The sequence below is a fragment of the Grus americana genome, unplaced genomic scaffold, assembly GCF_028858705.1.
Source record: "Grus americana isolate bGruAme1 unplaced genomic scaffold, bGruAme1.mat scaffold_549, whole genome shotgun sequence".
Lineage (NCBI taxonomy): Eukaryota > Metazoa > Chordata > Aves > Gruiformes > Gruidae > Grus > Grus americana.
The window spans coordinates 41,792-58,950 of NW_026561791.1; the positions used below are offsets into that span (position 1 = coordinate 41,792).

General features: G+C 51.9%; 1 protein-coding gene across 1 annotated transcript; it reads right to left on the reverse strand.

The window, feature by feature from the left end:
• Positions 1–4,963: 4,963 nt before the first annotated feature.
• On the reverse strand, positions 4,964–13,949 carry LOC129200826 (A-kinase anchor protein 1, mitochondrial-like). Its single transcript, XM_054812071.1, has 10 exons — positions 13,421–13,949; positions 11,391–11,524; positions 10,897–11,023; positions 10,377–10,507; positions 8,971–9,148; positions 8,129–8,279; positions 7,400–7,467; positions 5,835–5,908; positions 5,162–5,227; positions 4,964–5,023 (listed from the first exon to the last, which is right to left on the reverse strand). Exons 1-10 carry the CDS (start codon positions 13,947–13,949, stop codon positions 4,964–4,966), a joined length of 1,518 nt encoding a protein of 505 aa, XP_054668046.1.
• Positions 13,950–17,159: the final 3,210 nt, after the last annotated feature.

Sequence of the window (17,159 nt, forward strand, 5' to 3'; positions counted from 1 at the left end):
GCAGTGAGGGTGCCCAGGCTGCGGGGAAGGGCTGCTGCTGGCGGGGCAGTGGGCACAGGTTGGCTGAGCCTGGAAGAGAGACAGGAGCGATGGCCGGTGGTCACCTCCGCTCTTGCCCCCAAGAGCGTCCCCGGGCTGCAGGGGTCGGGGTGGGTGCCTACCTTGGGGGTAGAAGGTTTGGGGAAGGAGAAAAGTCTGTGGGAGCCGGGGTGCCGGGGGGTCCCGGGGGCTGCGCGGTGGGAGCTGCAGTGGTGGCGGCGCCGTGCTGCGTTCTGGCTGTTGGCTGCTAAGGACTCTCTGGCGTCTCCCAGGAAGGAATGTGGGGTCTCCGCGTGTTCCGCCCCGCCCCAACAGCGTACAGCCCAACAGCTACTCTGGACGAGCAGCCCTTGTCCTAATGGCAGATTTCGGCTTCCCAGACATCAGCTTGTTGTCCAAACAGCGGATTCGTTACGCGGTGTACAATAAGCCAATTCTGACACACATAGGAGACATATTGCTTTTTATTCAGGCCTGGGTGCTGGGTGGATTTCCACAAATCAAGCACACCTAATGCCCATTCCCTGTCATCTTTATACACAAACCTTCCAAATTAGGAGACTCCCAGTTACAACGATTGGTTCAGATTTCTTCTGCTAGGATGCAAACTAGAAGGCATGCTCGGTTCTTTGCTCGGCCTTTATCTTTGGGTAGGTGGTATAATTTGGGTAGGGGGCTCGTGGGTCGGTGGTTGCGGAGACCCTGGCCCAAATTACCTTCCCCCTAGTTTCTCAATACTTCTGGCACTCCCAAATGGTTCTTCAGGATCTGTTGATCAGACTAACGATGTATGGGTTATGCTTCTACCTCTTGACAAGCACGTCTTCATTGACACCTTGTCTGGGTAAATAGGAACTGACAGAATGGTAGCACTGGACAATGGCCATCCTCAGGAGTCCCTAGCCGCTATTTACAAAACTCTCTGTGACATCCTGAACTGTGAAAAACTATCTGGAACATTCTTAACCGTGGAACTATGAAAAACAATTTGAAACTTTTTAGCTGCAGATTCAGGATTAACTTTCAACCTCGATGAAGGATATCCTGGTCCGACTCAAAGCATGTGATGAAACTGTGAAAAAATCAAGGTGTGGAAGGATTATTTACTGTATTAAATTGTCTTACAAGCAGCGCGCTCTGTTGCCCTGTGGATAGTATCGTGTCATCACCGGCACGACTGGTAATTTTCCGTTTCTTTCCTAGTACAAGGATGCACTGATGAAGGCAAATCCAGGGGTGCAGGTGGTGCCCCACAACGAAGCAACCTGTGAAACCCCAGACATCCCCTGTTACAAAGAGGAAAAAGCAGGCTCTGCAAAAGAGTTACCAAGCCTGAGGAAAGGGGCCAAAAGTGAAGCAATGCCACAGCATACCTTTGGGATGGCAGGTGAGATTTCCATCCCTGTTCCTCAAAGGGAACAGCCTCGTTTTGTTTGAGGATGCGGTGTTGGAATCAAAGCGCAAGGCCAGTTTTCTTTACTGCAGACTGCGCTGTAGTGCAACAAATACCTTTTGTGTCCCACATGGAGTTGCAAGGTGTGGTGGGTTGACCCTGGCTGGGGGCCAGGTGCCCCCCAGAGCCGCTCTATCATGTCCCTTGTTCACCAGACAGGGGAGAGAGAAAAAGTATAGCAAAAAGCTTCTGGGTCGAGATAAGGACAGGGAGAGATCACTCACTAATTATCATCACGAGCAAAACAGACTGAACTTAGAGAGGAAATTCATCTCACTTATTACTAAGCGAAACAGAGGAGAGGAATGAGAAATAAAATCAAATCTGAAAACACCTGCCCCCACCCCTCCCATCTTCCCAGGCTCAACTTCACTCCCAGCTTCAACCTCCACCCCCCCTCAGCAGCACAGGGGGACGGGGAATGGGGGTTACGGTCAGGTAACAATAAGGTAACTATGTGATGGAAATGTAATTTTGTAATGGTTTTGTAACCTAAGTGTATAAATGTATAAGGGATTAAAGGCTAGGTGTGCATGTTAGGAGGAGAGATCCCCCATGCACCCAGCGCTGAATAAACCAATGTTGGCTTTCTAAACTGCATTGCTGTTTGGAAAGTTGTTATTGCCCTTTGAGCGGTAACAAGGGGGACCGGCGTGAGTGAGGTGAGAGGTTCTGGGAGTGGAGAAATAAGCAGGGCTCCTAAGCTTCCTTTCATGGTTCTTGACAGTTTGTCTCTCTTTTTTTTTCCCCTTTTAGAGGGCAAACACTGAGAAAAGCAACAGTCTGTGGAAACACAGCATTTTGAAGAAAAGTATATGGTGGGAGTTAAAACTAAATCTTAACTAAAACATGCAGATACCTATTAACGGAAGAGATCCTCTTTCTGCAACTTGTGGAACTAGGTATAAAAGGAAACATTTGGGCTTTCTACTGCAGGCGGCAGTAAAGACCAGGACTGATGCTGCTGCTCAGCCTGCTCTGGGTGCTCCCTGTGCGAAGGACACCACAGGACTGGGATGGTGGTTCCAGCTTTATTCAGATGCAGCCATTTTCCCCAGGAGACCTTTTCCTCTCCCTGTCTCTGCAGAGCCCGCAGCTCCGTCTTCGTAGGGCGTAAAGGAGGGGGCTGTAACTGTGTCAAGGTGAGGAGGAAGCGCTGGGGAAGGAGCAGCAGAGCAATTGATAGATGAGAAAAGGCACAATAGTAACTTTCCAATCCGTCTTGACAGGTGAAGATTAAAGGGAAATTAAGTCCTAGTAATTAACCCCCAGGCCCCGCATGGTGTGGGCCACACCCAGACGAGCTGGACAGCGAGATCTGGACAGCCAAGAGAGCTGGACGGAGAAGAACCAAATTTACAATTTTAAAACAGAATATATAATTTGGCAACACTTGAGTCAGGCCCCACCAACTCAGGCTTCGCCTGTCTCGTGCTCCAGTAGGAAAGAAAACAATTAGTAAAAGAGTTGGAATGTAGAAACAGGATAAGAGAAGACATAAATTAGGGAATAGTCCTTGGGTAGGAACTAGAAAAAAGACACAAAGTTTGAGGCAACCTGATAAAGGGGGCCCAATATGCCAACAAGCCTGGGACCATCTGGGCAGCTCCATACAGCTGGAGCGTGGGGTCCCTCTCATGGGACACAGTCCTCCACCAACTTCTCCAACATGAGTCTTTCCCACGGGCTACAGTTCTTCACAAACTACTCCAGCGTGGGTCTCTTCCATGGGGTGCAGACCTTCAGGAACAGACTGCTCCAGCGTGGGTCCCCAACAGGGTCACAAGTCCTGCCAGCAAACATGCTCTGGCGTGGGCTCCTTTCTCCACGGATCCACAGGTCCTGCCAGGAGCTTGCTCCAGCACAGGCTTCCCACGGGGTCAAAGCCTCCTTCAGGTGTCTCCACCTGCTCCACTGTAGGATCCTCCACAGGCTGCAGGTGGAATCTCTACACCCCATCATCTTTCCTCCATGGGCTGTAGGCAGACAGCCTGCTTCACCATGGTCTTCAGCACGGGCTGCAGGGGAATCTCTGTGCCGGCACCTGGAGCACCTCCTCCCCCTCCTTCTGCACAATCCTTGGTGTCTGAAAAGTTTCTCACATCTTCTCCCTCCTCTCTCTGGCTGCAAAAGCTCCCTCTAACTTGTATTTTTCCTTCTTAACTCTCTTATCACAGAGGTGCTGATTGGCTCAGCCTTGGCCAGTTGTGGTTCTGTCTTGGAGCCGGCTGGCGTTGGCTCTGGCAGACACAGGGGAAGCTTCTAGCAGCTTCTCGCAGAAGCCACCCCTGTGGCCCCCCCTGCTCCCAAACCCTTGCCATGCAAACCCAAGACAAACTGATCCATCACCATCTAATGCTTTTCTCCTGGTGAGCAGAGCCCACCCTAACTTCCCTGCCAACTTCCGGCATGCCCCTGAGGCATCGCAGAAAGGCAGGCTTCTTAAAGCCAATTCAGTGACCCTCAGGGTTACTTCTTAACCCCTTGACAGCTATGGCCAATCTTCCAGGCTGGCTAGCTTGGCAAGCAACGCAGCTACCGACCCCCACTGCTCCATCTGGGGCCACCCTGGCACACCATATGCACGAGCAGCTCCATCTCAGCTCTCACCTTCCCCTTTCGCCTTTCTCAACCACGGCAGGGCTGCTTGTGTATCCTGCCGACTACGCCACTTGTCAGATCCAGGCGGCGACACCGCACTGGCCTCCGCCAGTGGTGACACCGAGCCAGACCCAAGCAGGATCGGATACACAAACACAATGCACGCACAGATGATCAAAAGGCCTTTATTACATCCACGTCCCAGCGGGGGTTCCCCAGTAGTCCCCATGCGAGGCAAGCAGCAAGCGGGCAGATCCCTGGCACCTGATGTGATGGCTAATGGACAGCCTGGCAAGTGGACACGCGAATAGTGCATGGTCAGCTACAGAGAAGGCGTGTGACAGAGGAACCTAGCCAGAAACCACATAAGTAACAACCTACTATCATGTGGAACAGAAATCTCTGCTGCCTGAACAAAGCATAAAGGGATTTAGTATAAGGAATCTGGGAAATTGCTGTACGGAGTCTGGGAAATAGCTGTACTGACCTCCATCGCCTATCTCCTCGCCACTCTTCTGCACATAACCGTACAGACGCCAGCCCCTGAGTCCTTCAGTTTCAAGCCCGCTTCACCAAGTTGGCCAGCCTGCTGCCAAAGATTCCCTCGCCTCTTCTAGACAGGTGGATCCCATCCCTCTCTAACAGGTTATCGTCATCCCAGTACGTCCCGTTGTCATTTCACTGAGATGAGGCATGTGTTTGCGGTTCAGCAAGACGCCTTGGAATGGACCACCAAAACTCCGCACACAGGTGTCAATAGGTCAATGAGAACTTGCCAAACCAAGTCAATGAGAACTTGCCAAACCAAGTTGTAATAGTGCAAAACAAGATTTATTCGCCGAAAGAGTTCCCAAGGTGCCTAGGACATGGCTAGTAGACAAGCCACTGAGCCAGTCCTCTTTCCACCAGAGCTCTGTTCACTGACACCGCCTAAAGGGAGGGGGGAAAAAAAAAAAGGAGAAAGGTGAACAAGCCACTAGAAAGAACTATCAGCGAGTTCCTGATCACAAGTCTGCATAATCAGAAACTCTCACAGCGTTGAAGAAATAGGTATGTCAACATACGCACCTCGTCTCCCACCAAGTTCCACAGCTGGATCAGCGGCAGACCTGTTGCGTTGTCATAATTTGTGACCTGGAAAGACAGAAAAACATTAGTTTGCAGGCATCAGCCTGCATCAATTAATTCAGGTCATGAGTGTGAGCAATTCTCAGCAATTCTCGGGTCCGAGCCATGGAGGATGCAAGGCTAGCATCAGTGACTGCATCTCAGGTCCTCAAAACACCAACTTGGGTGGAGGCTGGAGGAAAGGTAGCTACTGCTACCAGGCAGCTGGGACAGCCTGCTGGCAAGTTGTCTCGAGTCACTCAAATCCGTGCTCTTGCTAGAACTAGTGACGCCTTTGAGCACGGCATTAAAGCAAAGGAAGCTCTGAGACTGAGCATCACAAATGCCATCAGCTTCCCACTCGGCCGCATCAGCAACAAGAGGGAATACTCAACCCTTCCCAGCCACAGCGTCCGGAGCGGTGCCGATGCTACACAAGGAAGTTCTCAGCACCCAGATGGCTCCACAAGAACCCTTACAGCAGCCGGCCTTACAAGCTCGGCCTTTGTTTTGGATTTGAACACACACACACACACACACACACACACACACACACACGGTGGGCTAGGGGGCACAGAGGATAACAGCAGCCGTCAAATCAGCAACAAGGCTTTTCCAGACAGCTCTCAGGTACCTGCGCCACTAGGACTGCGCCTTCGGTCATCTCAACAACAGCGGTGTCAGCCTCGGAGGAAAAGTGATCCTGGCCTGTGGAAAGAAGAGAGCAGGAGAAAACAACTGAGAGAGAGAGTCACGGGCTTTAAAGGCCAGAAGGGACTATTCAGCTCATCTTGTCGCACCTCCTACATCAGTTAGGCCAGAGAATCCTCACCTGCCCTTGCTGTGGGCACTTGCTGGACCCCGTCTATTAAGCTGGAGGTCACACAAGTAGTATGCCTGCTGTGTTGCCAAAGGGAAAGGGCAAAAAAAAAAAAAGCCACCAGCTAAGTGAACGTGAACATCAGTGGCTGATGAATTAGCAGGCTTGCAAGACAGAGAAGTATACTTCTGCGGTACCTTTGAGCTGCCAGGAGTACTTTGATCCTGAATAAACTCAGCTCAGGGGCTTCAGGACTTTACGGACCCTGCACAGAGCGCAGGACTGTCACGGGGAGCTCAAAAGCATTTGTACCGCAGGCTGGCTGGCACCTGAACAGTGCCAAATGCCCTCTTTGCAAGCACCGGCAGCTCCAGTCTCTCAGCCCGCACAGCTTAGGTGGGTACTGTTGCTAACTCCACATCTGTAAATGCAGCAGGGAACCCTTCTGTCCCGGGCAATACAGTTACAATCGACTGGGCAGAAGTGTGTTCATTCTGGAGGACAGTTGCTTATTTCCTACCAAACTGCTGCAAAATACAGCTTCTCCCTCGTGCTCCCCACCCCGAGACCATCTCCAGCAGCAAGTGAACGACTCCTGACAAGCCCACAAATCCTGAAGGAGGTCGATCTCCTCGGGGAACACGCAAAACACTGACTTCTGCTAGAAGCAGCTTAAACCCTGCCATCCCTCTAGTCTTGGCAGGGCCTGTACCTCCTGCAGTGCTGCCAGCCACAAACCCAGGGCTGAAACCTGGCCTGACCCTGAGCCCCTACAGCCACCCCTCCCGCACCCAGAAGGGCAGCTTTTGAGACACCATCACAGCCTGCATCTCTAACATCACCAGAAAGAATGGGGGGGGAGTGGGGGCAGGGGGAATGAAAAAAGCAAACCAGAAAGCATCTCTAGGCAGTGACTGACTGACATTCTTCCAGGGCTTGGAGGCTGGTCTTTTGAACACAGAACTAGACACCTCCGTCATTTTCATAGGGAAATGCCAGATATTTGTCTAGCAGATCAAAACCTAAGTTGGCATGTACAGCTACTCTGTGACAGAAGGTGGCAGCGTAGGTACAGCTACTTCACCTCTACCCTGCCAGTCCTGCCAACTTGCTGCTTAGGAGAGTCATTCCTTCTCTCCTCCATGCACAAAAAAGCCTGGCCATTTCTCCATTTCCCCTGGCGTCGGACGGGTTATGCCATGCTAGCACATTTACAAGAAGAAAATACAATTTTTCCAGTCCTCGCTCTAGTCCCATCAGAGGCTGAGCTTGCAAGAGGGGAGGGAGAAGGTTGAGACAGAGTCATTGCTTGTACACAGCTGGCATCCATGGAAACCTGCAGGAGCACCACCAACGGTACGTCACGAGAGTCTCATTACCTGGAAGCGGTACCACGTTGTCCAGTAAAACTTCCGCTCCTTGGAAAGGCAGTGATAAGAAATCAGACCTTAAAGAAAAGAGAATCGATCACATCGTAAGAACATGCCTTTAAGTTACTCCTGTATTCTTGAAGGTGACACTGATTAATTAATTGCTCTAACAGATATTCAGTTGAAAATTAATGACAGTCAAAAAAAACCCCCCAAAAACGAGACTACTCTCCCAGCAATCTAAGCAGCAGCAGCAGCAGCAGCAGCAGCAACAGCAATAAATTGTCTGATTAGCATGCCAAGTTGGACTGGGCTCCAAGCAAAAACCACCTCCCTCATGGAGGCTGTACTGCTTTTCTCCCACCTCTGGGGCACAATCAAGTATTTCCTGGGCTTGTGTAAGAAAACCCTCATCCAGTATGGCTCTCCCAGCCCATGGGGCTGGGGCATAGAGAATCTGCATCTTATTCCTACCTCATCAATTAACTACACTCTGGGGCCTCCTGAAGGCCTCCTTTTGCTCAGCTTCCATGCTGAGGTGGGAGAATTTGCAATTGCCTCTCCCTCCCCTTCAAAAAAGCCTTGCAAGAGCTTGCTGTGCTCCCAAGGGCTCCACACCCGCTGCTGAGACAAACCTTTCTACCATTTCCCACTTCAGCTCTGGAAAATCCTATAAGCAATTCAAATGATACGGATGCCTCTGATGAAGATTCAAGCCAGATAAGAGCAGTTCGAGACCTGATTTGTCTGAGCGTGTCGACCTTCACTTTGTCGTATCCTCCGTAGTCCACGTATCTGAGCTCCACTTCACCGGTCTCTTCGAAGTAGCTGATGACTTGAGCCCGTAACCATGCCCCACCCAGGCCTGGAGCCGCGCAGATAATACCAACTGCAGAACAGAAGAGCTCCCTTGAAGTGGCTTCCCAGAAATCAGCGCTTCAGGCTGATTCCTAGTGCTGCACAGTTCTCTACTGAGAAGCAACAGCATTTCTTCTCATGCTGCTGCCATCTTCCTTCCACATCCCCCCAGCCCTCCATCAGACAAGCCTGCTGCTGGCACACCGGAGAGCTGGCTTGTACTCTCAAGTCTCTGTCTGCCACTACCATGCTCTTCTAGCCAGGTATCCAGTTCCCTTCCAGCCTTTGGCCACTAACAGTGAGCTCTGTCTCCAAGAAGGAAAGGAAGCACTAAGAACCCCTCCCCCTTCCTTGTGATGCACCCTCCACTTGACACCATGTGCAGACAGTGACACGATGGACACTTGGGAGGAGTCCCACGCTTTGTCAGCAAAAATCCTCCAGGGGCCAAGTTGGTTGGAAATGCCCTGAGGCGGACTTGATCTCATTCTGAAGCTCAACATGCAGCTAAGTGGCTGGGGAGGGGGGCACTGCAGGCACGAGGGGGATAAGGAAGAGCAGAGCAACATCTCTACTCCGGCAGCAGCTAGGCAAGCAACTCTCTGAACTGGCACATTCTCATCCACTGGGAAACTTCCCAAGCCAAACTCGGGGGCATCAGGCTTTCGCATGACCCTAGAAGTTTCTCAAGTGAACCATTTGTGAGCAACCAAGTTACTTGCCTTCTACTGGAGTTGGCAGGGTTGGAATTGCAGGTTGAGAGTAGCAGGCGGACATCTGCTGGTCAAGGCTACGCAGGGCGTGGAAAGTGGGGTGTGTATACTGCTGTAGAAACATGTGTCCAGCATCGACTTGGTTTGCCACGACCACTTCTACAGGAACTCCATCTGGGAGGAAGAGCTGCCATGTGGAGGAAAGAAAGTCTCATTAGTGTTCATTGCAACACAAGCTTCCTTCACAGCAACTCCATGTTCCGCCAGCAACTCCTGAGGCTTACAGCCATGGGTGGAAAGGCCCTTGCACTCTGGTATTTCACTTGCAAAGGCTGCTTGGGATCAGGAGCAGAAAGCTATTCCCTGACACTCCATGCTGTTCTCAAGGAAATCAGACCAGGGACGGGGCCCATCTTGTACAGGAAGAGACTCTCGGCCGGGTCCTGCACTTGGCTCACAACAACCCCAGGCAACGCTAGAGGCTTGAGAAAGAAGAGCGGCTGGAAAGCTGCCTGGCGGAAAAGGACCTGGGGCTGTTGGTCGAGCGCCGGCTGAGCGTGAGCCAGCAGTGTGCCCAGGTGGCCAACAGCACCCTGGCTTGTATCAGAAATAGTGTGGCCAGCAGGACTAGGGCAGTGATCGTCCCCCTGTACTCAGCACTGGTGAGGCTGCACCTCGAGAACTGTGTTCAGATTTGGGCCCCTTGCTACAAGAACGACATGGAGGTGCTGGAGCGTGTCCAGAGCAGGGCAATGAAGCCGGCGAAGGGTCTAGAGAACAAGTCTGAGGAGGAGCGGCTGAGGGAACTGGGGTTGTTTAGCCTGGAGAAAAGGAGGCTGAGGGGAGACCTTATCACTCTCTCCCAGGACCTGAAAGAAGGTTGTAGTGAGGTGGGGGTTTCTCTCTTCTGCCAAACAACAAGCGATAGGACAAGAGGAAATGGCCTCCAGTTGCACCAGGGGAGGTTTAAATTGAATATTAGGAAAAATGTCTTCCCCAAAAGGGTTGTCAGGTACTGGAACAGGCTGCCAAGGGAAGTGATGGAATCACCGTCCCTGCAGGTATTTTAAAGGCTGTGTGTAAATGTGGCACGCGGGGCCATGGTTTAGTTGTGCACTTGGCAGTCTTAGGTTGACAGTTGGATTCAATGATCTGAAAGGTCTTTTCCAACCTACATGATTCTATAAGTCTACATTTCTCAGCTCAGGCAGAATGGAAGCAGGAGTGGAAGACCAGGGAGATCAATCTGATCCGTAACAGTTACGCAAGCTGGAGAACGGAGAGCCACACAAAACCAAGCTGGTTTACAGGGCATCTCTGAACCAGCCACATGGATCTAGCCCGCTCCGCGAGCAGTGACCAACACCAACAGCCTTCCACCTGGACATCAGCGTAGCCAGCGAGCTTGGACTTACCCAGGCAGTCATAAGGAGCGAATGAAGTGTCAACGGTGTTGGTGGAGGTAGAGCGTAGATGTTGGTGAGACACAGCTTTGTGAACTTCTGGCCAATCAGGCTCAGTACTTTTTCTACTTGTTGTGCAGAGCCTGGAAGACAAAAAGCCCAAAGTCAGTCTCTAGCACAGATATGCTGAGGACACTCCCACCACTGATCTAATCTAACATCCTTCACAGGCAAGACTGCTGTATTGGCTGATGCATGCCCTAGCTCCTTCTTCAAGCCCGAAGTGATCCTGCAAAAGGCATTGGTTAAACTACAGCAGCCGAAGATGTTAAAAAGCATTCTCACCTCGAGAATAGAGGGTTCACGTGCCAAGGCACAGGAGACTTGGCAGATACCTCTGCTGTAACAGCACTGAGCAGAAGAGTTTTCTAAAGCACTAGACTCAGAAATCCACAACATCTGTTTCATTTCCTTGCCCATCGATGCCCCCAAGCTACATAGTAGAGCACAAATCGAGAGGCATTCCACTTACCTTCGATGTGACAGACTTGGGAGTCACGGAAATAAGGGAGTGTTGTGACGTAAACTTTGGCACCAGACGCTTCCTTCAGGTAGTTCATAAATCTTCCTTTTCTGCCGATCAAGCGGCCAACTAAAGCCTTTGTGAAAGAGTCGAGAAACCAACAGTTAGGAAGAGGAACAGAGATCAAACAACACTCTTCTCTGTGCCTTATTTCAGCCACATTCCCAGTTCCTGGAGTGTCGGGCCAGGCGGGATAATAAAGGCAATGCTGGACCAGGGCAGAGTTCAGCTGGTCTGGGATAAGGTCAGGTAGATAGAGATCCGTAAGCACAGCTCATTTTCATAGATTCATCTTCACATCTTGGGAGCTAAACGCTTAAATCCTCTCCGTTTAGTGGTTGTTGATCTCCCTGGGATGGCACGGAGCCGGTACCAGACTGGAAGAACCAGAAGATGGCTCTGTAGGGCAGGGCAGGAGGTGTGAGCAGGCCAGCGGTGGTTACCTTTGGGACCTCTATTTCCCAGATAGTGAAGTCGGACTTGCAGGAGCCTCCTTCTGGATGAGCGTGCTGGTGTGTCACTGCCTTCCTCGTGGCACAGTCATTGTCCACAAAAGCCATGCCTTTGACAGCCAAACCTACAGGACATGCACACGTGTTAGCATTCAGACAGCCCACACAGTCCAGCTACCAGACACAAGGCCAGGAAAGTGCAGCATTTCCTAGAGAGCTTACAGTGAGCTCTTCCTATGCATTCCATTGGGATGTTCCTGTATCAGGTTCTCCACTGTTTCAGAAGGGGTCAAGTAGACCAAAAGTAGGTCTAGGAACGCAACAGAGGCCTGAGTTCAGCAGGAGTCCTTCAAAATAGCAACACCTTACACAGCAGCAGAGACAGGACACTAAGTCAAAGTTACCAGCTGAAGGAGAGCTATGCTGACATCAGCCCTGCGCTCCTGCTGCTGCTGCTGCTGCTGCTGCTGCAGCAAGGTATTTTGCATTTTCCCCATGGCTTCAGGAGGGCTTTTCACAGGGAGTTCAGCATGCGGGGAGGGGGGCCCGGGACATGCAAGCTCTTCCTCTGCTCTTTGTACTGACATTACATTCCTGCCCCAAGAGGGGTTGCCCAGTGACCTGAATGCCAGCTGTGCACACTACTAGCTGGGGTAGGGGCTTGCCTCTTGCCCAAATTTCTCCGATGCTTGAAGAAAGAAGGTGCCAGAGCTGAGCCGTGTTTTGTTTCCAAACCATCAGCTGATACCAGGAATCCTCCCACTTGGCAAGGGGGCAAACTCAAACACCTTCCTCCTGGTCAGAGCCCAGATACAGTGCAGTCAGTGTAACACAAGGCTGATCCTTCCTCCCTCCAGATGAACCAGCAGAAGCAGGAAGAGCCTCACTTGCTTGCAAGTACTCAGACCATCCAGTGCAAGACCAAAGAGAAAAAGAAACCCAACAGCCGCTTCCCATTTGCCACATCTTCCCTAGGTACACAGCACAGAGGCCTAGAAAGGCAAAGGCAAAGAGGGCAGCTGTTTGCCATAGGCTTCCCGGACAAGGATGAGGATTGAAGTCTCACAGCCTGGGGGCGAAGGTCAGCTCTAGGACCTCTTATCCAGCATGGCCCCATGATCAGCTTGACCCGCTGTAGCCCCTCTCCCTACCCTTCAGCTGAGTGCAGAGCTCTCAGCCCTTCCCATCCCCAGGCTCCACAACACACGCTCGTACCTTCCTGGCACGCCAGCATTCACAACAAGGCAAAACCCTCTTCTTCCTAGGGTTGCTCTCACAAGTGAAAATGCTCGCTGGGTTTCATCCTTCATTGTTGGCAGACTCAATCCCCATGTCTTGCAGCAAGCAGCTTGGTTCCAACTGCTTGTAGCAACTACCAAAGACATCCCCTCATTAGGGGCTCTTGGCACCACAGGCTCTTCTAAAGGATTTTCACATCCATCTCCAAGGTCAGACGGGTTAACTAACAGTTGCTCAGGCAGCGTTGTATTCTGCCAGGCGCACACCATCCAGGATGTAGAAGGCAAAAGCAACACAGAGACAGATGGAGGAACTCCTCGGACGTTGCTCCCTCTAGGGACTTCTTGGCGTGCACCTACCCTTCCAAACCACAAGGCTTCAGGGGAAGTGGTCTGCAACCAATTCATTTGATCACAGTTCCTCAGAGCACTTCCCTGCTTCATCCAGCAGCCCCTCAGAAACCTGCTGCCTTCCAGCTTCCATTCGGCAGCAGCCCGTAAGCACAGAGAGGAACCCAGTGCTTCCTAGAGGCTGCCTGAACTGAAGCAGAAACCATTTGTATGAGCACGTCTCAAACCAGCAAGGTCTTCAACAGCCTGGCCTACATCCAGACACGGCCCACTGCACTGGGCTACTCAAGCACACGCTTAGCTTTAGACAAGAATTAACTTTGTGCCGAAAGGGGACCAGCCTGTTCGCCCCTTGGCAACAGACCCTGAAGATCACCCAGCTAACACGGGATCCTACAGAGATGGGAATTCTGAGAGCAAATGCATACCCACCTGCTGCACACTGATCTGGGTTGGCACCAGAGCTTGAATCCTCTACCAGGCTCACCGCAGCACTGCCCTGACACTCCGAGGTCAGGGGGAGAGAAACACAAGCAGGGCCACTGCTTTCATCCGGAGGTCCTGTTGCTTCCGGCTTTGCAGTGTCCTCTGCAACGGTGCTGGGCTGCAGTGTGGTCACGGACAGGTCTGGATGGTCCTCTGAGAGATCTGGCCTCTCATGAGTTTGACAGGGAAGAGAGGGTGTCGTCGACTCTGCTGATGGCAGGGAGGTCGAGGTTTCATTCTCGGGGTGTTCCTCTTCCTCAAAGACTGCCTCTCTCATGGGAACGCCCGCTTCTTCCTTTGGTGGTGAATCCTCCTCTGGCGCTTCTTGCTGCTGCTCTTCTTCAGCAGCTACGCTTTCTTGTTTGTCAGAAGAGCTTGCCTGCTTTTTTCTGTGGGAATAGATCCACCAGCAGCCAAGAAGTGCCAGCGCGCCGGGTATGGCGTATGGGATGATTTTGCGGAAGTATGAAGGCATTTTCCAGAGCCTCAGCAATTCTCTCTAGAAGGAGCAGCAGAAAGCATGTGAAGAGAGTGACAGGCAAGGTAAGAGGAAGGCTGAAGTTTCATCAAGGTCTTGAGGTATTTCCATTAGCACGAACAGGCTTCTCTTCCAGCCGCTCTTTACATTCACATCTCTGTTCTACCAGCAGAGCACAGAACAAGATCCTTACCTAAGACTAGGGATATCTGGACATTTGTCACCGTTAGACTCATCGATTTCACATGAGCTCACCTTTACACTTCCAGCCATTTCACCACCTTTCTCCTGCCTCACCCTTGCAGGTCAGGACTACACACAGGACAGCAGCCAGCACTGTGAGTTTCTCCAGCGCCAGGCTGGGTTCACAACACAGCTGGACCACAAGCCTTCCAGGACACAGACTTGAGACACTGCAGGTCTCCCCAGTTCTCTGCTTGAAAGGCAGCATCACTTTCCTGAGACTTTCATAGGGTGACAACACACGCTTCCAGCTCTAAAACAGAACTCACGGAAGGTGAAGTGCTTTGCAAACGTTCTCATCCACAGCATGGCAAGACACCGGTGCGCGGGCACACGACAGAAGGCTGGAGTTGAGCAGGAGCTAAACAGCAACACGCAGCTACTGCCTTGACTTTGACCCACACAGTGCAGGAATTCCAAAACAAAGAGCACCTACAGCCTGATGAAGCAAGTGTCTCCCAAGAGCCACGAGTCCCTCAGAAAGATGTTGCCGTCCTGAAGATGGGAAATATGCTCTAACACCCTTAGAGGAGTGGTATTTGTCCAGCTTTGAAAGCAGCCTGGGTAGAGACACCACTACTTCGGAACCCAGCTCCAAAGTTTGTTCTACATCTCAACTGACTACGTTAACCGCTGCTACTCCTCCGACTTCTAGAGCTGAAAGCTGCCTCTTACTCTAGAGAGAAAGAGTGTGAACCCTTCCCTGCCTGGACACTGCTGAGACTCGTGTCCTGCTCATGCTCCTCCATTTACAAGCTTCACCTGGGTTACAGGAGGCAGGGCTGACATGCCTTTCCTTTTCCTTAAGGAAAGCCTACAGCTGGAACACAAAGCTCCACAGTTACCCACACCCCCAAAACAGCCTTGCTACAGAGCGCTTACAGTTTTCACGGAGCAGAAATTAAAGGAAAACGCCTCGTGTCTGACGATGCTTACACACGACAGACTTTTTTTAACCTGCTACACCACATGGTTGGAAGATGCAGCACATCCTTCTCTCTCATTTCCTCCATGGGATTGCTCCTAAAGCCCACGTTCGTTTTCCAACACGTTTAAGCGCCACAAAACCCTCTCTCCATTGCCAATTTGACAGCCAGTTCAGGACTGCAGGGGCAATGGGATCATTTCAGTACATGGCGGGAAGTAAGCCTGGGATTTTCCTGGCAGCAACAGAACAGAAAAAAGCAACATGTCAAATCCCATGGCCTTAAACACTGCCAAACTGGAGGGAGCCTGGCACGACAGTCCTTTCCCAACAGGCAGGGCTCTGCGCAGTCCCGCACCAAAAATCGAGCTGAGCCTGTGCGGAGCTCACACACTGTATGCGCCCCCCCCCCCCCCCCACCCCCCCCCCCCCCCGCCCCACCAGTCACTTCCACTTCCTTCTGGCATGTCAGGAATCTGGTCTAAATGTCACACCTTCTACCAAGGCACTGCCCTAGAGCTGCAGCTAGGACAAGAGACTTTTCCAACTTGCTAGATATTCTCCACGGTAGGTCCGGATGGGATTAAGACACCAAGGGGAGAGTAGGGGACAGTCAGCTCTCCAAATCTGCATCCTGACTTCATTTATGGAAAACTCCTGATAAAGATCAGGGAGACGAGGACAAGAATCAAGAACGCGCACACTCACCTACCTACCTTAAGGAAAAAAAAAGCAAAAAAAAAAAAAAAAAGCCAAGGACAGTCAACTGATTCTACTTGTTCGCTTTAGGGTCCCAGAGCAGTTTTAAATCACCTTGTTTCTCTAGGCAGGACAAACAACCCTTCAGTATTCACAGAGTGGTAAGGTCAGAAATGTTGGCAGCATGAGGTTCACAGAGAAGCCCGAGAATTGATTCTCAAGGTGCGAGAGGGGAGCTGAGCAAGCACTCGCTCCAGATTTTCAGGGCTTTCAGGAAGGTGTGTTCTGGGGGCAAGCTGCTTTGAGTCTCTACAGGAAGAGAGACAAGGACCTGCTGCTGACCTGTGGCTACCGTCAGCAGCAGAGCCCTCTGCCTCTCCAGCCCACACTTTCCCGCCTTGTACGCAGGAGTTACCTATCGGCTTTCGGCCGCTACTTGAACGGCTGCCTGTGCCCTGCTCCTTCTCTGTCTCCCTTCCTACCCCATCAGGCAGGCTGAGCTTCCTGTCATTCTAGGCTGAGCCCAACGCCTCGGGCTACACTGTCACCCCCCCTACTCACCTATCCTAGGATATGGTCACTAAGAAGAATTAGCAGCTAGGAACTCTACCCATAGCCCTGGCCAGCCTCTAAAGGAGTAAGAGCTCAGCCTAGAGCTCTGAAGGTCTAGGCCAGCCTATCCTTTGATCCCGTATCTACCTACTGCGTGATCTGTCCGGAAAGTCAAATCATAGTTACCTTTGAAAGAAGATGGAAGTTGAGGAGAAGTGGGCAGTAAAGGAGAAATGGTTGGAAAACAGTATAGGCGTGCACGTAGCGAGGGAAGGAGCCGAGTTATCCCAAAGGACAGCTCAGCCCAACTGGCTTTTGCTGGCCCGCTTTTCAGCTTATAAAGCCCCGGTCCCGTGAGGTCACAATCGCCGGGCGGGTGCCGCATCACTGCCCCTTTGTGACACGGGGCCGCACGGGGACGTGTCCTCTCAAGGCCACACAGCTGCCAGGGCCCTGGCACCTCCCCCAGCCATCAGCTGCTGGACTTCCCCACTGCTGCTGGCCAAGGGCTCTTTGTCCGCCGGCAGAGCTCCCACCTCTTCCCCGAGCCGCACCAGCTGGCTCAATAAAAACCTGCCCAGGGCTGCAAGCGTGCCTGTTCACTGCTTTGGCTGGAACGCTCCGTATGCTGAGGGTTCTGTGCCACTCTTCCCAGGTACAGGACCCTGTCCGTGAGACTCGTGGAGCAAAGCACCTGGTCGCTTAGAGGTTCATTTCCAATGAATTTGACCTGCCCCCCGAGATACAGCCCTATGCGGACTCTGAACTAGCATTGCCAAAGAAACACC

Excerpts from the sequence above, each read along its gene's own strand:
- LOC129200826 (XM_054812071.1), bottom strand. The coding sequence starts at position 13,949 with ATGCCTTCATACTTCCGCAAAATCATCCCATACGCCATACCCGGCGCG. Across the intron at positions 11,525-13,420 it reads CCCAGATCAGTGTGCAGCAG|GTTTGGCTGTCAAAGGCATG; the intron begins GTGGGTATGCAT and ends CATGTCCTGTAG. Across the intron at positions 5,024-5,161 it reads GGAACTTGGTGGGAGACGAG|GCGGTGTCAGTGAACAGAGC; the intron begins GTGCGTATGTTG and ends CCCTCCCTTTAG.